The sequence below is a fragment of the Lutjanus erythropterus genome, chromosome 13 (genome assembly GCF_056507025.1).
Source record: "Lutjanus erythropterus isolate fLutEry1 chromosome 13, fLutEry1.hap2, whole genome shotgun sequence".
Classification (NCBI taxonomy): domain Eukaryota; kingdom Metazoa; phylum Chordata; class Actinopteri; order Lutjaniformes; family Lutjanidae; genus Lutjanus; species Lutjanus erythropterus.
The window spans coordinates 20,618,074-20,642,699 of NC_139329.1; the positions used below are offsets into that span (position 1 = coordinate 20,618,074).

The 24,626-nt window shown below is 39.1% G+C and overlaps 1 protein-coding gene across 1 annotated transcript; it reads right to left on the minus strand.

The window, feature by feature from the left end:
* Nucleotides 1-4,578: 4,578 nt before the first annotated feature.
* On the minus strand, nt 4,579-24,112 carry tes (testis derived transcript (3 LIM domains)). The gene is made up of 7 exons (XM_084734871.1): nt 23,905-24,112; nt 14,898-14,983; nt 11,674-12,142; nt 9,825-10,640; nt 7,424-7,639; nt 7,173-7,331; nt 4,579-5,143 (listed from the first exon to the last, which is right to left on the minus strand). Exons 1-7 carry the CDS (start codon nt 23,929-23,931, stop codon nt 4,952-4,954), a joined length of 1,965 nt encoding a protein of 654 aa, XP_084590997.1. The 5' UTR covers nt 23,932-24,112; the 3' UTR covers nt 4,579-4,951.
* Between the last annotated feature and the right edge of the window lie 514 nt (nt 24,113-24,626).

Genomic DNA, 24,626 nt, shown 5'->3' on the forward strand with positions numbered 1-24,626 from the left:
GCAAAATTTCAAGATAGACTGATGATCACTTAGTCTAAGTTGTTTAAATTTATATTGCTGCAGCTGTGCCTCCTGAAAGGGACCTCTGTCTGTCTGTTTCTGTCTGTCTGTATATAATTAACCTATAGCATGATATAAAGTATTATTAAAGGATTATCGACACATGGAGGGTTTTCTGATTTCCCACATATCAAAAGTAATTTCTATACTGCTGCTGTTAACATAACAACCATGGTGTTATGAGAAGAGAGAGAGAATATCTTAAATTAACATCATAAACTGTTGTTACAGACTGTAAATTGTTTATTTCCTTTCCCCACATTGATGCAAAAATACATTTGTCTCTGAACATCTAACTGCATATTAGACCAGTGATGAAATAAATCCATGCCGTTAACATTTTAAGTTTTAAGTCTTTAGTAAAAATACTGATTATCATAATCATCATTATTATTAATATCAAAACACTGCATTGGCATGGAATAGCATGGGTCTTTCATATATTTTGGGTAAATCAATTGTTATATATAAATGAAGTAATTAAAAAGTAATCTTCAGAATAATCAATAAATTAGTTGATAGATTAATTGACTAATCAAATGGCAAGTTAATAAAATAATTATTAGATTAATCAAAAAAGATTGGTGCAGCCTCAAACTTTTTACCCCGAGCCATGTAGATTAACTTTAAAATGCAGATTATGGATGTTTATGCCACACCTATAAAATTTGGCATCTACCTCTGTCATGTATTATCAAGATGAAATATCTTGAACTGAGGACATTTTGCAACATCTCCTCTCTGTTTGAATGATGTGAACTAAAAAGTTCTGAAAATAGTGGATAGACACCCTCTGCACCAAAACTGAATCAGTTCCTCTTTAGCACAGGGCATAGCTTTTCAAATTTCACTGAAATCTGAAAATAACAGGGGAAAAAAGACAAACTGAACTAAAAACTGGCAGATGACATCATTCTTGGTCTTTATTTTTTGCCAAGAACCCAAGCAGTACTAAGAAGGTAACTACATTGGGGTTATACACCTCGCTGACGCTCCTATGACTGTCAACATTTTTCTTTCCAAGTACTTAAGTACTCTGTGGACCTAGTTACTCATGTCTAATATGATTGCTGTAGTGACTCTTAAGATTTTGAAGAGGATGCATGTAAGGAAAAGAACGCTGCTCTTGTCTGTCATCCAGGCCCATCAATTCTCCTCTACTCATCAGCATCATCCAGCTCCCACAGGAGAACCATAAACACCATTAATCATCATAGTCTTGGTGAGGTAAACCACAAGCTAATCAACACTTCAGCATCTCTGCTCCGTTTTTCCACGAGCCAGCATGGAGATGAGGAGCAAAACAAGTTCCTCTCCACCGAAAGGATCGACATGGGAGGTGGTGTGTGTGATGAAGTCGAGGCAGGGTTCAAGTGAACTTTTAACACGATGCAAATTCCTGTGAGAAATGAATCACAATGCAAATTCCTGCGTTAAACTGAAGCACAATGCAAATTCAAGTATGAAACAAATCACATGTAAATTCCAACAAGCACACAATATTACAGGAAGAAGACCCCACCCCTCTATGCACTGCTTTTTGAACTCAATTTGCATATTTCTCTTCAGAAACAAGAGCTCAACAAAACAAAATCAACACTGCAAGTCAAAAAGCCAAAAATGCCTCACCTTTCTGTGACACAAGACCTGGAAAATCAAGGAATTTCTGACACAAGACAATTAGAGAAAGGGCACAGGAGGATGTTGGAGTCATAACCCCGACTGGGTGATCCTAGAGCTGGTCAGGCGATTCGGTTCCATTAGGTCTGGCAGAGTTGTGGTTGAAAGAGGGGAAATAGCAGCACAGCGTTGGGCAGACTGCCATTTAAGACAATAGGGCTTCTCAGAGATGGAGCTTCCTTGAATTGTGCACAGTTTCCACACAGTGAATGAAAACACGAGCCCCTCAGAGGTGGTTTTTCCATCATGGCCGGCCTGCTGCAGTTCCCAGAGTGTTACGTCAGAGAGAGGTTACCCTGAGCTGCACTGATAATTAAAGTTCATGTAAGGAAGAATAAATGTGTTCTAAGTCTAAGTCTCCAAAGCCACCAGACACCTTTGCCAAAAACAGCAATTTCACCTCACAGAACAAGGGAGTTGCTCAACTACAGGTGCCTTGATCACTTTGTTTGGTTGTGTCATTTAAAGGGTCCATTCACCAAAGTCACACAATTATGCCAAAAACTAACTAGATGGGCCTCTTTTTAGGTGACTAAAATACATTTTGTTGCTGACCCTGTCCACAGCAGCACATTGCTTAGCTTCCTACACCGGTACTCCTGCAGACCGTCATCTACTCTTTGTAATACACTGACTGGACGACTTAAAAAAAACAGAACTATCCCTCTATAGTGCGTAAAAACTAAATGTAACTAAAATCCAGTATGCACACAAAATCCACTTGATTTCTGAGTTTGATGTTGATGTATCCCACATGTCACCACACACATTAAACAGAGGAGCTGCTCACAGGTGCACACCATAAAAACAGGTTATGAGTGGTAATGAACAGCTCCGAAACTCCTGAGAACACAAAGGTTGTGGAAAAACACTTCCCTTTGCTGAGTCTTGCATCATAGGTCATAGTCTGGATACTATGACAATTAGAACAGGGCACATGTGTTCGTAGTCAGGATTCGTAATACAGTTTATTTCTCAATTATCAGGATCAAAGGCCCTGCACATCCACACAGGTGTTTTCAGTTATACTGATTAGATCTCTGCTCAGACTGAAGCTGTGATGAGAATTACATGAAGTCACCAAACTAAACGAACCAAAAGACCCTTTTCATGGAAGACATGTCATAAGCACAGGTGTAATTCATAACATTAACGACAGCTGCATTCACTTTAAAAAGGACTGTTCCAGTGTCCAGGTATTTTGCATGCTGGTTCATTGTAATGGTTCAATGGCACATTAAATTGAATTACTTGAGAAATCATGAATGTTATTAGTGTCACCTGTGCTTTTCTTGCAAGTTAAAATGTCTGTTTTAAAAGATGTCACATTTTCCCATGATTTTCTGCATGACTGGATGTTGTCGAGCATGTGATCAGCTGTGCCCACATCACTTTAGCTGCTAACCTTCACTAGTTAAATGAAGCTTGAGAGCTCTGGCATTTGGATGATACACATAGATGTCATACAGTATATAAACCTAGACAGGGCATTGCTGCTCAGCTTTACTGCCAATGTTACCCAGTGGTCACTTGTGGTATTGCAACAAAAAGTTTCCCTACAGCCCAAAAAAGCTTTTGGGCTGTAGAGGAAGCCACCATGAAAGAGATGTGTAAAAGTGTTGACAGCACACCTGGCTTATGCACCAGGTGAGCAATTCGCATTGAAGTGAATGGGCTCCATCTTTGCGTGCCCTGTCTAGTTCATCATAATACATCATAGATTGTACATCAATGTTGCCATCAAACTGGACAAATAAATGACACATAATAAATGTGTTACATGGAGTAAGAGGAATTTTTTTTTCTATCTTACTACACGTAGATCATGAACCTTGGAATATAACATGTCTCATAGAGAATGGTTGAGAAATAAATGCTGTGGTGTTTTTCACAGGTCAGTCTTACCCTGTCCAATATGGTGGCGACACTGAAACGACACAGCAACAAGGTGAAGCGGTCAATGCAATGTCTATGTATATATGTCCATGGTTTGTAGACACACAGTCCAGAGCGCTCTTCAAGCATAAGAGAAAACGTGTGCTTTAATTAAGAAAAACTCAACTGCATTATATATCATAGATTTAGCTGTTGCACTGAGAGTTGGTCTTAGTCAAACTATTGAAAGAACAGCTTAAAGTGCAGTTTATTGCTTGAAAAGTAGAGTACATGGAACAAACAGAAGAACAAATAGAGTGAAACAGAACAGTTTTATGTGAAGCAATCTCCAGTGTTCCACTGAATTCATCAAGTCCTTGGGAACTGACACGTGGCAGAGCTGCCATTATTCATATACAACAATTTTACAGTGTTTATATCCATCAGGAGCCCAGTGGATGATCCAAGCAGACGTGGATGAAAACTTACTTCCATGTGTTAACTGCTCTGCCAATTCCTAAGTAATTACAGAGGGAGAATCCATATTTTCTGCACTCCATTTCAGGTTTGTTCAGCTATTGACTGAAGTTAAACAGCCACAGTAGGTGGAAGCTTGTAGCCAAATAAACTGTTTTCAGAGCTGGAACAATTCACTCCAAATCTCTCACCTAAATTCGGGAAATTCAATCTCTTAAATTGAAGCAAAAAAAAGACCTGCTGGATAATGATTTGATTGAGAATAATATTACTGATATCAGTTTGATCTGGAATATAGTGCACCGGAGGCAGATCAACCCCAAACCTGGCTAATATTGCTCATCATATTGCTGCATAGAGGAGAGTGAATATCAGTAGTTTTTTTTGTTGGAAAGAAGCAGTAAAAGGTGGCACATTAAATCAACAGTAAGCTCTTTGGTTGTACAACAGCGCTAATACAGTTTAACAGACACAGGTTTAATGTAAAAAAAAATACTGGACTGCCACCTTTAACTAATACAAAATTAATCTCAGTAAGAAAAAAACAGTTGTTGAAAGAAGACAGCTGATTTTAAGGCAGAAGACAAACTGGCAGGCAGAAGTTTGGGTGTCTGGTTGAGACAGATTTAACAATACTGTGGTATTTCATTGACAGAAATAAAAGGGCACCCAGATACAAACGGACTCATTATTATCATACGTCTCTATATGAGAGGTATCAGGCACTGATACCATGTTTTAACACAACCACAGTCCATCATCTCTGCCCTCATCCAGTTGCACCAGTGTTTATTTTCCCTGCTCTGAGCTGAATCTATCCTGGTTTCACAAGTGGTTGTGGAGAAGATATTTTGGCCCTCTAAGTCATGGTTTTCTTCTTGCACTCCACAGAGCAGAAGAGGAAGTTCTTCACCGCCATGAAGCGCTGGCCGATCAGGCACTTGGAGCATCCGGAGCACTTGAAGCATTGTGGCTCGGCGTGCCAGTGGTGCTCGCCGTAGGAAACCCTCTGCGCCTCGGGCTCGACCGCATTCTGGCAGGATGAGCATTTCTGGAATGAAGGAGGATGTAATGACGTCAAGGCACATAGTCAGCTTCTTACTTTGATAGTTAATATTTATAATATTATTTTATAATATTTTATGAATACATTAAAAACATTTAATCAAAGTATTTATTTGCCCATTGAAATGACTATCTTTATATACTTAAAGGAAGAAGTTAGTTTTTCACATTTATAATGACACAGTCAGAAGTGAAGGTGAGCATGCAGTTACATAAAAACAGTGGCTTTGTGGAGGATTATGTTGGATGAATCATGTAAACACAAGCTGAGTGCTTCACATTCTTGACTTTGGGTGGTCAGCGTTCCTTCTCTCATATCTGATTTACACAGAGGTCTGTTCCTCAACCTGCATGAGACCTTTTTACACCAAACCTGATAACCTGCGATGCCCCGTGTCGAACAACTTACAACACAATGCAGACACAGTCAAGATGGAGGAGGCTGAGGTACTTTGTCAAATACATAGACAGTGGTGGTAATTTTCAATGTCAGTGTCACTTTCACCTTCTTCAATTTAAAAACACTGAAATGGTAGCCTAGGACATATTTTCACATGCAAACTAAAACTAGTGTATTCATCTTGTTTTTACAGGAAATATTTTTGTACTCTAATAACAAGTCTTGACATACTTTTGTGCAGCCTTCACTGGACTGCAATATAAAGATCTGCATTGTTATATTCCTCAGTCTCCTTTTGATAATACCACAATAAGTAGAATAAACCAGAGTTGGAAATCATACCATGCATATGATGACCTTTATATTACATAAAAAATCCCCACACATTTCTTTGTTTGACATCAATGCAAAAAACAATAATGCACACACCTTATTTGCTACTGTTTAACAGGTTGACAAATGCCGTCAGTTGCCCCTGAACTTCAAGCCACTATGTCACACAGGGAATCTGCCTTCGTCTTCACTGACAAAGTTCAATTCAATTAATTAAAGGACATAGACTACTTTGTTTCACACATTTCAGCATACAAAAATTACAAGAGGAGTTCCCCAAGGCTCAATTCTCCATTCTCCATGCTCCCACTAGCTATCTTAGAGCCAACTAAAAACAATTACAAGTCAGTGCACAGCTTCAGTTACTACTCATTAAAGAACACAAGCCAGGCTAGAAATCTTGAAGTCAGGGACTTGGAACTAAACAAAATCAGCTTACTATCACCTTAACAATATTAGGTTTCAGCAGGATTTACAAACAGTTATTCATGTTTTTATCTTCAGTGAGCTCAACTACTGTAATCCTGTTTTTGCAGGTCTCTCTGTAAAGTCAATCAGACAGTGGCAGTTGGTTAAATATGCTGCTGCGGAAGTCCTCAATAACACCATGAAAGTGGACCACATCACTCCAGTTCGCAGATCTTTACACTGGCTTCCTGTTTGCCACATAACTAAATTAAAAAATACTACTGCTGTTGCTTTATAGAACTGTTGGTTTTTACTACTGTTGGTATAATGAACACAAAGTTGCAGCATTCAGTTTTTATGCACCACATTACTGAAAAAACAAAGAAAGACATCACAGAAAACTTGAAATCCACTTAAACTCTCAGTTCTTTTGACTTAGCATTTTTTCTGTTTGCCATTGACTTTCATTCAATTAAATTTGGGACTACTTATTCGTACCTGCACAGTAACTGTGCTGTAATTTTTACTTTACAGTTTTATTCTGTTTATTTTTCTTTTCTATTCTATTTTACTCATTTAAATGTGTCTTTTATGTTGACTTGTGTTTCTTTTCTTAATACCTATAAGGTAATATATAAAAACTTTGAATTGCCTAGTTGTTGAAATGAGCCACACAAATAAACTTGCCTCGCCTTCTCAGTCAGAACATGCATTTCTAGGTTTGGGGGTGTGACCCTCATCAAGGCTACTCAAGCTTAAAATGCGTGCACTCAGAGACCTGAATTGTGGTTTGGATAATAGCGTCCTATAAACAAATACTAAAATTTCAAGTATTTAAACAAACAAGATCCCAGAGAAAGAAAGTCTGTCTTACCACAGCGTAGTTCTTCATGTAACAGGGCTTGCAGACAGGCTTGTCATTCTCCATGACATACGTCTCTCCGGCAAGGATGCAGTCACACTCAAAACAGCAGAAGTGCTTCAGATGCCAGTTCTGGCCCTCAGCCTGAGTGTACTCATTACTGAAGATCAGCTGTGGACAGACACACACCAATATGTAGACTGAATATTGCTACCAACCTCAAAAGAAACAAAACTGTCAATAACTGAAATATCCTCTCTGACCTCATCGCAGCCTCCGCAACGTGGCTTCTCACTGTCTCCATAGTGGCGACCACAGTACAGCTTGCCTTTCTTCCAGAAGTAGATCATGTCCACCAGTAGTTCTCTGCAGGTACAACAAACGAAGCAGGCTGGGTGCCACATCTTGTCATAGCCGGCCCGCTCAGCATAGACAGCAGGCTCACCCAGACGCATCGGCTGCTGGCAGTCATAACATGACTTGAAGGAAAAGAAGAGAAAGAGACAAGGTTGGGATTGTGGTGGATTTAGATGTTATTACCAGTGTTAACAGATGATGCAAAACTCAACAATGGTCCCATTCCGTTTTGTTCTTTGTCTGTTTATTATTGGGCTGAAACAAATGATAACCTTTATTTTTTTTTTTCTAGTGTTTATTTCTAGTGTTTATTCTATCCAATAATCTGAGGATTTTTTCCTACTTCATGAGATACCAATCATGTGAATGGAAATGTTCCAAATCATTTGGCATGTTATGCATTTATTTTTAATCAGACGCCACAGGCATATAGTCCAGTCATAACATCAAACATTTTGACTGCATCTTGGCACATAGAGCTGCCAACCCTGTCACTGTGCACAACTTCACCACAACACAGATAATATAGGTTGTAGCAGCTGCAGCAGTGGGCCAATCACATGTCATATAAAATGCTTGTGGTGATTGGCTGCAAGTCATTTTTTTTTCTAGATCTGGGTACAAAAAGATCTATTGCAGGTATCCTTTGACTGGAAAAGTACTACTTGGTGGTTATTTTGGTCAATACCTTAAATGTACTGAGTAGTGTGATACCCAACCATACAACCAGACAGCTTGCTACTCCCCCACTATCAGGGTCAACAAAATCTCAACTGTTTGCTGTCATGACTCTACAATAGTTGAGGAAGCTCAGTATTGACATCAGTACAGCAGAAACTCTAAATGGCCTATAAAAAATACTTTCCTATCTCTTACTGTTTCTATATGAATCCTCATGTATCCTCAGATGAGTTGTATTCTCATGGCTGAGTGCACTTTTTGTAAATTGCTTTGGATAAAAATATAATTCATCATTCAGACTATAAAATGTCTAAAAATGAAAAATGCCCACGGTAAGTTCCTGGAGTCCAAAGTGACGCCATGCATCCTGTTCAGCCCCTTTAGGTCTAACAAACAATTACTATGCCCTTCCAGTATTTCTCAATAGGAAAAAATGCAGGAAATAAAATTTAAAAAAGAGAAGTTGGTGCCTCGCTTCAACACTGTTACTCTTCCTTGACCACTGCTGCTTCTTGTTTCTCTTGTTTCAATATCAAACACATGAGTCACAGTAGAAATAAAAGCAAGAATAAATCATAAGACTCCACACAGAAAGAATTAACTGACTGCACATGGTGATGATAAGACCTTAAAAAAAACAGTCCATTTGTGACTCATGGCCCACTGTGAATTATAATTAAATCACTATCCATCAACCTGACTGGGGAAGGCTCAGTCAGAGTTAGTCTTATGGCTCCACCTAGTGTCCTCTGCAGGAATAACACAGTGGGTTTAGTAATCATTACTGCCAGTACTTCACTGTGGAAAAAAAGGGTAAATCTACTTAATATCTGTACTTCATCAGGTCATTACGCAGAGGTCGAACTTCTTTCCTCAGTGTCCCGAAAATGTCCCAAATTCTACTTTTAATTGCTGCGGACTTGACAACTATTGTCCCAAATTTAAGTTATTTTTTTAATTCTGAAATAACTGCTCATTAAACATTTCCTTACAAGACTAAAAGGTTGTACACAATTACATGCATTTTACTTGCCAGTGAGCAATCTTTATTACTGAGCCCTGATGCTTCTGAAAAAGCCATAATGCAAAACTAACAACATAAAATTTTGAAGATTTTCTTTTCCACTAAAAAAAAACTAACAGATATTAGACATTTGTTTGATGAAATTCATAACAGTGAAACAGTTCATTGCTTTAACCTTTTTTGCATACATCTGCAATATTGCTATGTACTGAATACTGTATATCAATATCTGAAAATATCCTCATGGTATATTTAGCATAATACAACACAGGGTTTTATAACAAGATTAAGTTGTAGTTCACTTTTTGAAACTCACAAAAACAATGTCATGTATAAAATCTGTGTACAGTAGATTAGTTGAATAAATAATAAACCATAGAAATAAATATAGAGCAAACTATTTTTTATGGAGGAGTGCTGAGGCTGAATTAAGCAGTCTCACAGCCTGAGGGAAGAAGCTGCTCTTCAGTCTGCTGATTTGGCAGCAGAAGTACTAATTCATCTGACCTGGATGTAAAATAGTGTGTAAACAGAGTGTAGATGAACAAGAAAGTGACATACTGGTCAGCAGACAGATTGAAAAATAAATATAAACTGCTTACAAAGCTCTGCTGTGGTAGTCCAGCTTGCTGAGCTCCAGGGATGCCCATGGCTCCAGCGGTGGCAGTAGTACCCACAGCTCCTCCAGCTGGGCCACTGCCCACAGATGATAATGGTCCAGCACCACCCGGTCCAAAAGCAGCACCGGCTCCAGCCCCAGCCAGAGGCCCAACACCAGTGCCTGCAGCCCCTGGCCCAGCTCCAGCACCGGCACCACCAAATCCTGGTTTAAAGCCAGCCCCTCCAGCTCCACCTCCAGCCCCAGCGTTGGCTCCAGGAGCACCAACCCCAGGTCCAAACCCTGCCTCCCCAGCACCAGGTACACCTCCAGCCCCAGCATTGGCTCCAGGTGCACCAACCCCAGGTCCAAACCCTGCACCCCCAGCACCAGGTACACCTCCAGCCCCAGCATTGGCTCCAGGTGCACCAACCCCAGGTCCAAACCCTGCACCCCCAGCACCAGGTACACCTCCAGCCCCAGCATTGGCTCCAGGTGCACCAACACCAGGTCCAAACCCTGCCCTCCCGGCACCAGGTACGCCTCCAGCCCCGTCACCAGCTCCACCCTGTCTCCCGGCCTGAACCAGAGCCATCTCTTCAGGAAGCATCACATCTCCAACCCCCAGGGCCTCGTCCTTGTACTTGCGGACATACTGCTGCATTTGTTTGACCTCAGCGGGGCTCAACTCGTGGCACTTGGATGGGTCCTGGTCATGCTCAGGCAGCTGGCGGGCCATCTGTTGCCGACGGTAAGCAGCTCCCTCAGTACCGGCCACCGGACGTTTCTCTGGTGGGAGCAGCTCAATGTAACGCACCGCCTGGAAGTCAGAAGACAAATCAGGAGAAATTCAGATAAGATGAACACAGATTGAGTGAAGGACAGAGACGTGAGGAGCGCACAGAAAGAAGTGAAGGACCAATCAGAAAGAGAGTAAAGGGAAATTCTTTAAAAAACCTTCTGAAACGGAGGCTTGTGGTGAGAAAGATGTGCAAAACAAGGGCCATTCAGATACAGTAGTAGACTAAACAAACAGATACTACTGGTAGTAAACCACTACTCTGGTTTACTACCAGAGTTTGAAAGTTCTGGTAGCCTAATCAGAAAATTCAAAACAAGCTTTTCTTGTCAAATAAACATTATATTAATTTAGTTGCACTTAACAAAACATGTATTCAGACAATCCTGGCTTATATTAAAGTGTATTAGAAACACACACCAAGTTTTTATTATATATATGTATATATATGCTTCAAGCTATAAAAGAAGGGTTTCAGGGGAGTTTTAACTCCCAAACAATGCATGCTGGGAATTTTTATATTAGATGCTGTTCATGTCTCTCTTAGTAACTTAATTTAATGAGTTGGTTGAAGTCTGTACAGTAGATTCATTCAACTCATCAGTTTAAGTAAAAAAACTTCAAGCTTGAAGTTCTGAAAAATAAAACAAGAAATTTTAAGTTTAATTAACTTGAATAAACAGAACTTGACATGTATTTATGTTAAGTGGGTGAGAAAATATTTGCTGATCTCACTAAATTCCTTTATGATTTTTACAGTGTTGAACCAGACAGGTATTAATCTGCCAGTACTTTTAATTTTGTCAATTAATAGTTTATCCTATCACACATTCTCAGAGCCTGAGATGACATTCTTCAAATTTCAAATTGTTTGACTAACAGTCTAAAACCAAAAGATATTCAGTTTACGATAATATAAAATGGACAAGAGCCACAAATCATCTTATTTAAAACCCATGAAACATTTGAGAAGCTCAATAAGTGACTTAAATAATTAATCAATTATCAAAGCTTACTTTATTACAATCATTTTAACACTAATTTAAACTCTTACCAGATACTTATTGGCCACTGGTGGTGCCCACTCATAGGTGACAGACTTCATTGGCACATCTTTGGGGACTGGTATCACATTAGCCGATGTAGCGCTGACAGCAACTGGCAGTTTATCAGCCTTGATGGGTGTGACGCTGGCTGGCACAGGCCGAACCTGAGCCTGACCCCCACCCTGAGCCTGAGCACTGCCGGGTGCTGCTCCAGGGGGCTGCACAGAACCAGCTGTGGCAGCGGGCGGCACCACTGTGGAAGAAGCACTCGGTGGTACAGTATAAGCAGTGGCAGGGCTGGGCAGAGTGATGGTGATCATGTTGCCCTTGTAGCTGGGGATGCCATCCTTCTTAAGCTTGGCGATGAGGCCGGTGTACTTGGTGTCCTCGAACAACTTACCGACCTTCTTGTTCTCCTCCGAGTTCATCTGCACATTGTGCTCGGTGAGGCCACATTTACAGTTTCGGCAGATTTTTCTGCAGAGGAGAAGGAGAGGAAAACATGTAGGGCTTGGACTTTTTCAAGATTTACAAAAATTTATAGAGTTTTTTTAGTATGGCTGAGGGAAAGACTGTTTTGCTTGACTGTGCACGTATGACTTCCTCGCATTGGCAATGCTGAAGAAATGCTGGAGAATGAATTGTTGAATCTCATTCCCACGCAATCAAATACCAACGTTTTTGGTTGTAATCTCGGTCTATGCAACCTGTGTTAGAGATTCCTGCTGGCTCTGATTGGTTGTTTTTCTCAAAGAGCTTCAGTTTCTTGCAAATGTCAATAAGAGCTGATTTTTTTCAGATATATTATCTGTCTCATGTACTACTGTCAGATTATAGTGATAGTTTCAGCAAATACGACAAATGTGGAACAATGTCTTTATTTTATAACTGCATATTGTACGTGTTACATAGATAACTGCAACAAATACAATCTGCTGCAACACTAAACCAATACAACAAGCTCTGTGTTCAAATATCTGCACTTTTCACGTGCCTCAACATAACTTGCTTCTTATTTGTAGAGTAACCATGACATCATTTATGACTGTTCGGCATGCTTCAGCATGACCAGGCCCACAGATTTCTCTCAGCAGTGTCTCAGCTGTTTAAGCCAGTTTGATTCTCGTAGGTGAGAACAAACAGCAATAATTAAAGCATTTTTGTTCACAAAAACGCATCCAAACTGATAAATATAATCACTTTCATCAAAGTTGAGGGAAAAACACTTGGCTATATAAAGTGCCTATTAATATATTAGTATCTCCTATACAATAATTCTTTAACTAAAATCCTTATCTTTCATTCTGGTGATAATAGGGGGCTCTATGGAGTTTTAGTGTGCCTGAACTATAAATGTATAACTTTTGTCATATACCTAACTTCTGCATTGAGTATTACTCACCTTTATTCTTGAGGTCTAACAAATGTGGCAAGTTCCTTCCTCATAAAACATTGGCAAAGCCAATTTTAAACCCAAAATTGTTTACATCCATGTTTACTACCTTAAAGTCTCCTTCTTCCCTGTCTTAACTGGGGCACTGAAGCATATCTTGGCATGTTATGAGGTCTAAAACTCCACAGGGAACCTTTAATGCTAATGAAATATGTCCAAATGATGAATAAGCAGCATCATTTTCATATGTTTTAAATTTTGGAGTTAAGAAACAACTTAAACTAGGTTGAAAAGAGCACGCAAACAAGGCCTACATATGTGTACACTAAATGCTGTAGATCGTTATAGATTCAACATGGTTTTGTAAATAAGGCCACTGTCTGACTGTAACAATACAACATTCCTGGCTGAATGTCAGTCAGTCAGACACATTAAAACTTCCACCGCTGCCCCGTGGTGGGCCTTTGTGCTGGTGATGTGGTGGGCATCAGGGCACCCGGTGCTGTCTTCAGGAAAACTAGCCGAGTGTGGATGATTGACCAGACAAAACAGTGTTTCATGAGCCCATGGGCCAAATAAATGCACATATTGTGACAGACAGGGGAAACAAGACAGAGAACCCTGGGTTGTCAGACGTTGGCCTGCCTCATCATTTATGCAGTTCTATTTTTGTGATTTAAAATGATCTTCAAATATGTAAGATCCCTAATTTTTCATTATTTTTCATAATTTGAACACAGCAGGCAAAGTGACAATTTGCACAGGATATCAGTCAATTAAAAGAAACCGGGATGCTAGTACCATTTTGCATCATAGCAGTACAATAATGCCCTGTTTTCATTCACATGTTCTGGCTTGTCTTGACTTAGTTTGAGTCAGCATGTCAGCTCAGCACAACAGGCAATCGCATCTCCAATACAACAGGGCTACTTGCTTAAAGGTGAAACTTTGACTGATGTGCTTGTCCTGAGTCGAGTAGCTGTAAAACAGTGGATAAACACACTGAAAGCTGAATACACAGATACTTTTAAAAATGGCTTTCTCTCTCTGCTCCCCTGATGTCACCACAACCCACTTTGGTCCCACTCCAGAGATGGTCCATTTTGGGTTTGAAATGTTGAAACAAACCAATTTGTGCACCCTCTACAGTGTATCTTATGTGAATATCTTCTTTGAGAGGTGGCGTGGAAGGCAATTCTCAGCCTCCATTTCCAGTTATTTTGTTGGATCAGGACCAGAAGTGCTAATAAAGCCTCCGCCCTCCCAGTCTCAGCACTAATCAGCCCAAAGTGACCAACTGTACACCAACACTGGCCTGACATTTCCACTCTTGCCATCCTTTGTTGTTAACAATAAGCTGACTGGACGTGGGACTCTGTGTTCAAAGACAAAGTTGAAGAGCGGCTGTACTCAGGAACAGCATGTTCCTCTTGGGCCATGACCCCTGCTGCTATTAGATATTTGTAATTAAACAAAGAGGAAAGTTATGTTATTGACCAGTCTGGCCCATTAGTGGAAGTTTTATTTTAGCTTTCAATTTTTTCTTCCTATATGATTACATGAACAATGAGCTGAATACGCATGTTTTTTTCTTTAATGTCCTTATTCATCATCATAAAAGCCTAGTAAAAGAGCTGGAAACTGCCCAATAATACTGCTACTCCAATGTGGGCCACTACACAGCTCCATGTGAGTGTTCCACCTCCTTTGACGACAGTTGCTGCTCATTTACTTTAATTACCCAAATGTCTCTAGTCTAGACATAGGAAGTCAACGGATTGAGACTGATGTGTTTCTGTAAAACTCAGTTCTATGCTGCTTGACAGAACCTGTACAAACCTCCAGAAATGCAGCTCAAAGCCTTCGCACTTGTCCTTGCATTTCAAACAGGCCGCTCCAGCGCCAAACTCATGCCCCAGCGTCATCTGTAAACAGAACACAAGAGGGAGATTAGTTTTGTTTTGACTCTTCAACCACTGAAAGGAAACGCAGAACTTCCTTAGGTCAGGGCATTTTAAATTTCAATATTTGCTCTTAGAGGATTTACAAACTAATCAACAAGCTGTTCTGGAGCTGCATAGTATAGACTGTCATCAGATTGGACATTCACTGTGGACTTGGGACTCTTTGAGGATGCTAAACATAATGTCTCTGGACTGAAAATGGCTTAGAGGTAAAAAATTACAACTAGAGGGGACAAGGATAGCAACTACAAAAGTCACAGGACCAACACGCAATATTCAGAATAAATAAAGTTTTTTTTTTTAAACATTAGCCAATGAGAATACAGAGAGCTGCTGTCGGATGTAATATTTATTTGTTTGCATTCATTTACCATGCTGGTAATTTTACTAATTACTAAATCTATTTGATATTAATGGGTGAAGCCTGCATATGTCAATTAATGCTGCTTTAAGAGCCTGCAGGGTGTGAATACCCAGCGGAAATGAAATGTCACAATGTGAGACTGTGAAAGCAATAAAACTGTTTTTGCGATCACTTTGCTGATGAAAGTTGCGACAGACCAAAGTCATCACTGCTACACTGTTGCATTTTTCCAGTTGCCACATATCTTAGTGTTGTGAAGCATTACTGCGATGGGTGGGAGATATGAGCACATCTCTAATGAGATCAACCACAAACTTTTTCCTGGCAAAATCTAATCTGTAGAGCTTCATTACCTCACTGTCACTCAGCATTTGGAAAATATTCCTCCACCTCTTTGTCTTTGCCATTTTCTCCTCTGCTTAAGAAACTCTTACGCTTCCTTGACTCCTAACAGTTTTCACCTCAGGAGCTCTCTTAAGGGCCACTTGGGCTTTGTGAACTATTCTTACTCTTAGCTTCAAGGAGAAATTCTTAGCAAATGTCATACTTCTAAAAGTGTTTTTTTTATTTCATCACTAGGAGCAACTCACTCCTTGTATTAGAAACCCTCATGTGGCCTTTCTTGCAGAAATCTCGCCAACCATGATTTTTCCCCTAAACCTAACCATGAATGGATTTCTGGCAGAAAATCCGAAAGGCTAACTTCTCCCCGCAGCATTCCTACCATGTGGGAGAACAAACATTGGCTGCAAAATTCTAGAACCAGTGTTTCATCTGTTCTGGGCTGCTGTAGAAACATGATGTAGACAATGACAGAGGACCTGTGCCCCCTGTAGATAATAAATAGCAACGAAAACTCAACAATTCTTAATTTTGTGTGATTGTGCACTAATGAAAACCCTGTAAATCTTATACACTTGACCTTTAAAGCCGTGTTATCAGAGTTCAGATAATTTGTGACTCAAGCAAATAGTTCTTTTGTTTCTTTTTGCCTTTAGAAATATTTGAGAAACATTTCTCTTCAATTCCTGTGACTGCATTCAGGAATTTTAACCTTTCCATTTTTCTGGCTGTTGATCCAGTGCTGCTCTTCTCTCCTTCACGTCTACAGGCTTCTCCCTGCCTTCAGTGTTAAACAACACTCATGTCCACCTTAAGCCATTACTGCTGTTTGTGACCATATATGGTCAACTATTCAATGTTGGTGAAAGCCTTGTGGGATCCCAGCAGGCACCCCTTTTGTTAAAGAGATGTTTTTGACCCAAAAGACATTTACTCGCGAAGAATGCAGACAGTGACTCCTGGTTTTAACGGCAGCGTCGTGATGCCAATATTTCAGCTTCCATTACACCTTCCAGACTAGTCAGACTTTCCTCCACTGGGAGCAGTTAAACAGCAAAAGAACGGAGTTCAGATTTGTTACGATAATTAAAAATGGCAAACACCTCAGAGAATCTCAGAGTCTCAGTCTGTGTGATAAGATTCTTAAGATTCTTACAGTTTCACTTTTACATGCATTTTAAGAATAATTGTTTAGATTAGATAGAAGATTGTAAAACTGTCCCGGAAAAAAACCTTTTGTCTGCCCTGACTTTGACTGAAGCTTATGCAAACACCATTAAACACTTTCATCCTGAGAAATCTTTTTACTTGCTCAGTTTTTACCTTGGTAGTTAAATCTCTTATACTGTATATTGTATTTGTATGTGTTTTAATGTATGACATTAAGCAATAATATACAGTATATGTGCTATATAAATTAACTTACCTTGGATTAGAGTAAGTTGCTAAAAGTGGAAGCATATTGACAGTAATTAAAGGACTTCTTTAATTTTAATTTGTGTTTAATACTTTTTCTAACAATTACCCATCATGCACTTAAGCTGTCATTTTGAGGGATAGCTTCTTACAGATTCCAAAACAATACATTCCTTTTATTTTCTACTTTATACTTTTGGAGACTGTGAAAAATTTAAACATGTTCTACAAAATAGTATTTCATTTCACAAAAGAACCCAGAGTTCTCAAATGTGAAACGTGATCTAAACACAAGATGCCACACGAAGACTTAACAAACTGCCTAAATAAAAGAGTTAAATGGGCAGAATCATGATAGATTGTGAAAACCGGGGACTCCATTATCAAACAAGATTATAAATCTGAGCAGACAATGCCAACTTTCAGCATTAGACAGTTATTGCATCTTGGTGGAACAAACCAGGGTTGTATATTGTGACAACTTTACTATACTTTACTGATCACTGGTAAAATTAACAATCAATTAATTGATTCTTATTCAAACAAAGATAAAATGTTGCTCATACCAAACAATACTAAATGTGTTTTCCCCTCTCAATAAAATAACATCTCCACAGTAACATATTGCATATTCTCTGAACGCACTGTCAAACATAAAAAGAAATAAAGTCCTACATATTAAACACATATACTTGTTGTCCTTCAGATAAAATGCGGAACGCACTCATAGAAATAATCTATTATAATTCAGAGCTTCATGATTGCTTGATTGATTGAAATCTTAATTACCAATTAATTGATGATCAGTTGATCATTATCATGCCTAGAACAAACACACACAATAGTCATACAATCAGCACCAAAGAGTGTTGAGGTTAGATACCTTGACTCGTCTTTAGGGCTGTGTTTTGGCAAGAATCTGGCAATACGATGTGTATCACTACACAGGGTTACTATTCAATATGCTGGTATACATTACTGTAAGCAAGCACCGCTATTTTTTAAACTAATTTTTGGAAAGCTGTCATAGTCTAAAGAAGACACCATCATATGCATAAAATCTGAGTTAAAAAAGTTTACTTTGTATGGAATCAGAACAGTGAAGATGGATTGGGGTTTAAACACGACACAAAATGAACCACTACTATGAGTCTTTGCATATATCACATTTTTGAGAATCGATACAGTATCACAAAATATAAGAACATGATCTCAAGTGTATCCATATTTTCTTACACCCCTACACATGTCAGAGTGCTGTGAACTGCATACTTGCGCTCCCATCTTCCTGGTAAAGTTTGTGATCTGTCAATCTCAGAGAATCTGCTGTGTTAATTTCAAGGCACTCTGATTGAAAGCATGAGCCAAATACGTCATATGCAAAAGTAAGTGTCGGTATTTTAAAAGAACCAAGGTAAGTGTTCACTACTTCTGGGAGTCTAAATATTTGACTCAGGCATAGTGAGGACGACTGGTCATTTTTGGCTGAGTTCACTCCATGAGTGTGACTTTTCTTTGGAACACAGTTTCACAAACTGCATTAGTGACTCTGTATCATGACTAAGCCTGCAGAGTGATTCATTCTGGTAACAACACTCTCCAAAGAGGTTGTTCAGTCACAAAGTACACAGCTCAGGTCCGATGAGTCATATTCATGAGTCACTTTGCTACGGCCTGAGCTGCCGACCAACGGCAGCTGTACTGATGGTAGTCACTCACTATGGAGCCATTTTGAAAAGGAACAGTTCACCCCCCAAATCAAAAACACATATTTCCCTCTTACCTGTAGTGCTGTTTATCCATCTAGATTATTTTGGTGTAAGTTGCCTGGTTTTGGAGGGACTGACAATAGATAATGTCTGCCCTCGCTACAATAAAATAGACCTTCTGATGTTCAAAGTGCCAAACAATACATTGAAAAATTGAACACCAGTGTCTTTCCAGAAATCATGACACACTTACTCAAGATAATCCTCAGACCTTGTTTTGAGCAGTTTCGTGTACTACTAGAAGAAAAGTAGCTTCTGTAGATTCAACTGTAGAGAGAAAATAGTTCCTACATCAAACTGCTCCCAACAAGATGTGTGGATTATCTTGAGTAACTGGGTCATGATTTCTTGAAAAAGACATTGCTGTTGAGTTTTTCAAGTGTATTTTTGGTGCTTTGAACACCACAAGCTGAGTGCCATTTAGTCCCATGATATTCAAGGGAAGCTAGACATCTCTACGGCCAACATCTCCAAAACTCTGCAACTCACACTAATGCAATCTAGAGGAATAAATAGCACTTGAGGCCAGAGAAAAAATGTGTATTTTTAATTATGGGGTGAACTTTCTTTTTAACTTCAGCAGACAACCTGCTCTCAGACCACAAAATCTTGATTCTACAAAATTAGAGCTGCACCGATTTCAATTTTCTTGGCCAATTCTGATTTCCAATTTTTTTTAAGGGTCTGACCTGCCGATTTAAATTTTGGCTGATTCTGATTTTCAGTCTTTCTAAGAGCTATAATTGTCAGCATTCACAAACATTTTTGCAACTTTTCTTGTAAAAATTAAATTGGATGTTCATAATAAAACACTGACTATTAAAAACTTCATTTAATACTATTTAGATTTTCTCCAAAGTCCTCCAGGTAACAGCCAGGCCTTATTAAATTTTTATATTAAGATTATGAATTGGGTGAATGAAATCTTGCGAGATCTCATTTGGAAGCAGATGTAAACAAACCGGAGACAGACGTGGTGCAACAGTTTGCTGCAGTAAAACTTTGCCGTGAGAAAAACAGATGCAGAAGTTAAACGAGTCTGGATGAGAACATGTCTTAGGAGACACATCAACACAGGTTGTTTATTCTTCAGCCAGAACAGGGGGTGAGATTTTAACTGTCCCTCTGTGAACAGCAGTCTGCTGCTGGCTAACATTAGCCTGAAGAGCTACAAAGTTTACGGCTGTTTTGCGACATCGTCAGCTGCTCTGTCTCGTTGTAGACTGTCTGCAAGCATGTGTCTGAGTGTGTGTAGCTGTGATCAGCGCTGTGGTGATATCACGGTCAAAACGGTGAAAATAACGGGCACAGAATTGGATATGTGATGTATAGGAATGTACCAATTAACTGGCCGGTCACCGGTCAGGGCTGGTCACACTGAAAACCAGCCAGTTCCTGTCTCTGGCCTGTCAATCGGTGCATCCTTATACAAAATCAATAAGAAGCCAAAACACTCACATTTTACACACACACATTTAAACTTAATTGTTATTTGAGTTCTTTCTACATCTTCGGCATGTCTACAGCATCTTTTTTCTAATGCAGTGCACCAAAACGACTGCAGTTGATAGCAGAACAAAACTGTGCAATAAGAATATCAGGGAAATTCAAGAGTTTCGTTTAATGAAGGTGGTTCCACAATTCACAAGCCGCTTTTCTATATTTAAACATAACTTTCCCCCTTTACAGTGTGGCAGCTGTTTAAGACTGGTTTCATTTCACAATACTGTATATCATATAATACAACGACACACCCTTCTGACCAAAACTTCCTTCTTTTGAGTTTCTGGGTGAAGATAATAAATAGACCTATATCCAGCAATCTAATCAAAGATGTCGTTTCAGTTCAGCCTCCGTGCTGTTGTTTTCTGTTTAGATTATTTTGTGTGGGACTTTGAGAAATCAAAAAAGTGCATTTGAGCAAAGAGAGGATTACAATTACTCTGTTGCGATTTTCTCCTCAAAATTTTTGCATGTGGCAACTTCAACAGCAACCATTTAGGTGTTTAGAGAAGATCATGTCTCAAGATGAGGTCAGAGTCTCAGAGAAACATCATCAGAAACAACTTTTAATTTAACAGAGTCACAGTGACAATGGTTTCCTGTGCACTGTGAGCTGCTCATAGTCACAACTAACTACCTCAGTTTTTTGGAAGACTGCATGAGCTTAATTGAGCATAATATTACCTAAACACAAAGTTTGCTTTTCTTGAAAAGGGCACTTACAGTTTGACAGTAATTACTACAGCAGCCTCTAACTGACAGAGGCGACCTGCAGCCGCTGCAGACTTATCTCCTCCCAGGATTAAAAGCAGATGTCAGACTGAGTCTGTCTGGGTCATACAGCTGCTGAGACCCACTTTCCATCAGCTGCTTATTGTAAATACTGTATAAACAAGTTCCCTGCACTGGATTTGACTGTTAAGTCACTGATCAGCAACTAGCAGATAGATCTGCAGACACGAGAATCCATCCAGACTATATTACAGGCTGCTGTAAGATTCCAAAAAAGGAATCAAATAGACCTCGTAAAAAGACATAATGGCTGGTGAATCTGGAATAGTGCACACTGTGGGTAGCAAACTATACATTAGTTTTATGCCAAACATGCAATATGGGCATTATCGTGCTTTAAGTCATTTTAATTGACAGTTTGCATGTAAAGCAAGAATTACATGAATTATGCTAGAGAAGTACTTGTGTTTGTTTGGTGCATGTAAACTGCCATCTGGACAAGTTTTTAACTGTATCATCAGCGTACTTGCCAACTGTGAGGCCTCAAAAATAGTTAGGATTTCAACACCAAACATGTTTTAGTTTGTTTCCTGCATTTCAGTGACTTTAAAAGGATGACAATTACAAAATAATAAGTATACTGCAACAGCAATTTTATGTTGAATACTTTTTTTTCTTTTTCTCTCAGAAAAGAATAATAAAGAATAATAAGAATAATTTGCATAAATCTGTGGCATAAAATGAAATTCATCGATTGTCTTTCAATTTATTTTTGTACCTGCCTCTAAAAGTAAACTGACATGGCAGATTTTACAAAATGCATGCCCCTTTCCTTTAAAACTTTCCTTGAGAAACAAAAATTTTTTTGGAAGTCTGGTCTGATGCAGCTATATTGTTGCGCGGGTGGAAAAAGTAGACTTTTATTGTGGTACAGGCCAGTTGGTACAGTGTCAGAAATCAGGAAAAATATGGAAGAACTCGGATCCCGGGAGGAAATACGGAGAAATCACACTGAAAATCATGAGTCTCCTAGTAAAATCAGGAAGGTTGGCATGCATGATATTAAGCCAAAATAGCAACAAATTAAAGTTACAGTTTATCGAATGTTTGATGCTGCAGCTTCACTGCTACACACATCACATCACATCACACAAACCACTTTTTACCCCTGCAGCATTCTGCACTGCCCATTCCACTGCTGCCAGACAACTGCAGGTCTGTGCAAGGATCCTGCAGCTCAGGCGAACACAGATGACGAGGATCAGCATGGATTACCAACAACGCCTGCTGAGAAAATGAGCCCCGAAAATGGCCCACAGACCACCACAAGAAATGTTTGGAAATTTTTTTAAACTACCAATTTGAAGTGTTACCCAAATTTAAGTACATTTCAGCTACAGATTATAGTTTGGGATTGAGCTGTACATGATTATAGACAGAAGTGTGCATTAGGGTTGTCACGATACCAGAATGTTAAACTTTATACAGTATGCCTCTTTCAAACCCATAGCAAAATGAAAAAAGTCCTTAGCACACTTTTTTATTTTTTTAATTAACAACCTGCACAGAGTACTGGCACACAAATGCCACTGAACACTGGCTGATTTTGTTGCAAGCCAAAATTCAGGCACGATAATACCAACTGCACTGAAGTGAGGTTTTGAAAGAGTGTTTAGATCAGTTTTTAAGAGCTTCAGTACTTTTGATACTATAAAATGATTGTATCGTATCATTTTTAATATATTCTGTACATACCGTGTAAAAAAAGCATTGATACTTTAACACTTTTGACCACTTTCATGTTCATGCCAATGAACAATTCCAACAATTTCCAATTAGTTACACTGTGATTAGTCATGGCTCTTAAGTAGACTAGGCAGAAGGAATCCAATGAATGCAACATGTGCTCAACGATGTGCACCTAGAATAAACTCTCTGAATGAATGAACATCCACTGGACTAACTCTGTAACCTATTCTACATGTTATTGTCAGACCCAAATTAACAGTTGAAGTCACACAGCACACTTTTCTCATGCCTTTTATCACCAAATTACCATTAAAAACTACATAAAGAGGAACACAAACCTTATTATCTTTTAAGATCTACTACGAGTAACTCAGCAGCAGTATTATTTAAACAGTGGACCATAGTCTTTAATTAACTTCAGCAACTTGGTTTTATCCCTCTAACATAGATCGGTTGTCTGTAGATCAATGCGCGCTTATATTAAAACATAAATACTATAAAAACTAAAGATGTTTCGTGCACAGTGTCTATGCCGAACTGTGCAATGTCTTAAATTGCTTTCTTAAATAATTGCTCATATGTTATAGAGCTTGCGAGTTTTGTTGACACTCCGGGTGACATTTTGTTGTCAAAATTTCAAGCGCATTTTGGCTCTGAGTTCTTTCAGATATGAACGTATCCTCAAAGGGAAGTAACCTTGTTAAGAAGGGAAAGTACAGCCAGGGTTAGTTTTATGAACCAACCTACAGATAAATGTTGGTTAATATCCATCGACCAGCTATTATGGTTATATTAGCTTTTAATTTTTTTTTTTTTTATCAGTTTTAATTTTATCAGTGAAAACGCAAAAAACATGACTATGAAACACGCTCGAAATGAAAGCAGAAAATCCAACATGAAAGTTTGCCTGTGATACTGTAACTTTTCCTCGCCACCTGCCCCGTGTTCGGCACACCTTTTCAGGGCGTTCCCTCGGTCGGTCTGAGACACTCATGGGGAAATCTTACCTTCTTTACTTCCTTCTCTATCTCCATGTTTGTATCTGTCAGCGCGGAGAGTACTCGGTCCAGACGAAGCGAACAGAGAAGCCGCAACTAAAACAGCTGTCAACACCGAAAACTGATGGAAAACGGGCCCGAGGAATAAGACAACAGCCCGGCTCGGTCTCCGCTTTCTCTTCGGAGGTCCTGCTTCGCACGGCAATGAAGTTACACACAAGCAACTCGATGGTGTCCGGTCAGAGCTTTCAAAATAAGACCCAATTGCTTGCAAGGTCTCGCTGCAGGTGCATGCAGTCGGTGTAATTCTAACTATTTAACAAACCAGAACCAACTAATTTGAATAACAAGTACAGAAAAATGTAATGATTATATTTTAGACACGGATGCAACGATACCAAAAAACCCCAAGGTACTGCCTTAAAAAGTCCACGATGCGATATTTATCACAATATTAAAAATAAAGGAAGATGACAGCCTGAAAATCCCGCATTTAATATTAAATCTGATGTGAGTTGAAGTCCTTTATAAGACAAAATACAAATACTAAAGTAAAATAATTAAACAGGACTGTTAAGGTAGATAATAGGTAGAATCACAATCATTTATTTCTGTATCATTCATTTTGGTGTCTTTACTATCTGTTCATTTTGGATCACTACTGTGTATTTTAGTGTGTTTTTCTCCGTATCTGGTAAAGTCAGCTATTGATGTATTAAAAATGAAAGTGA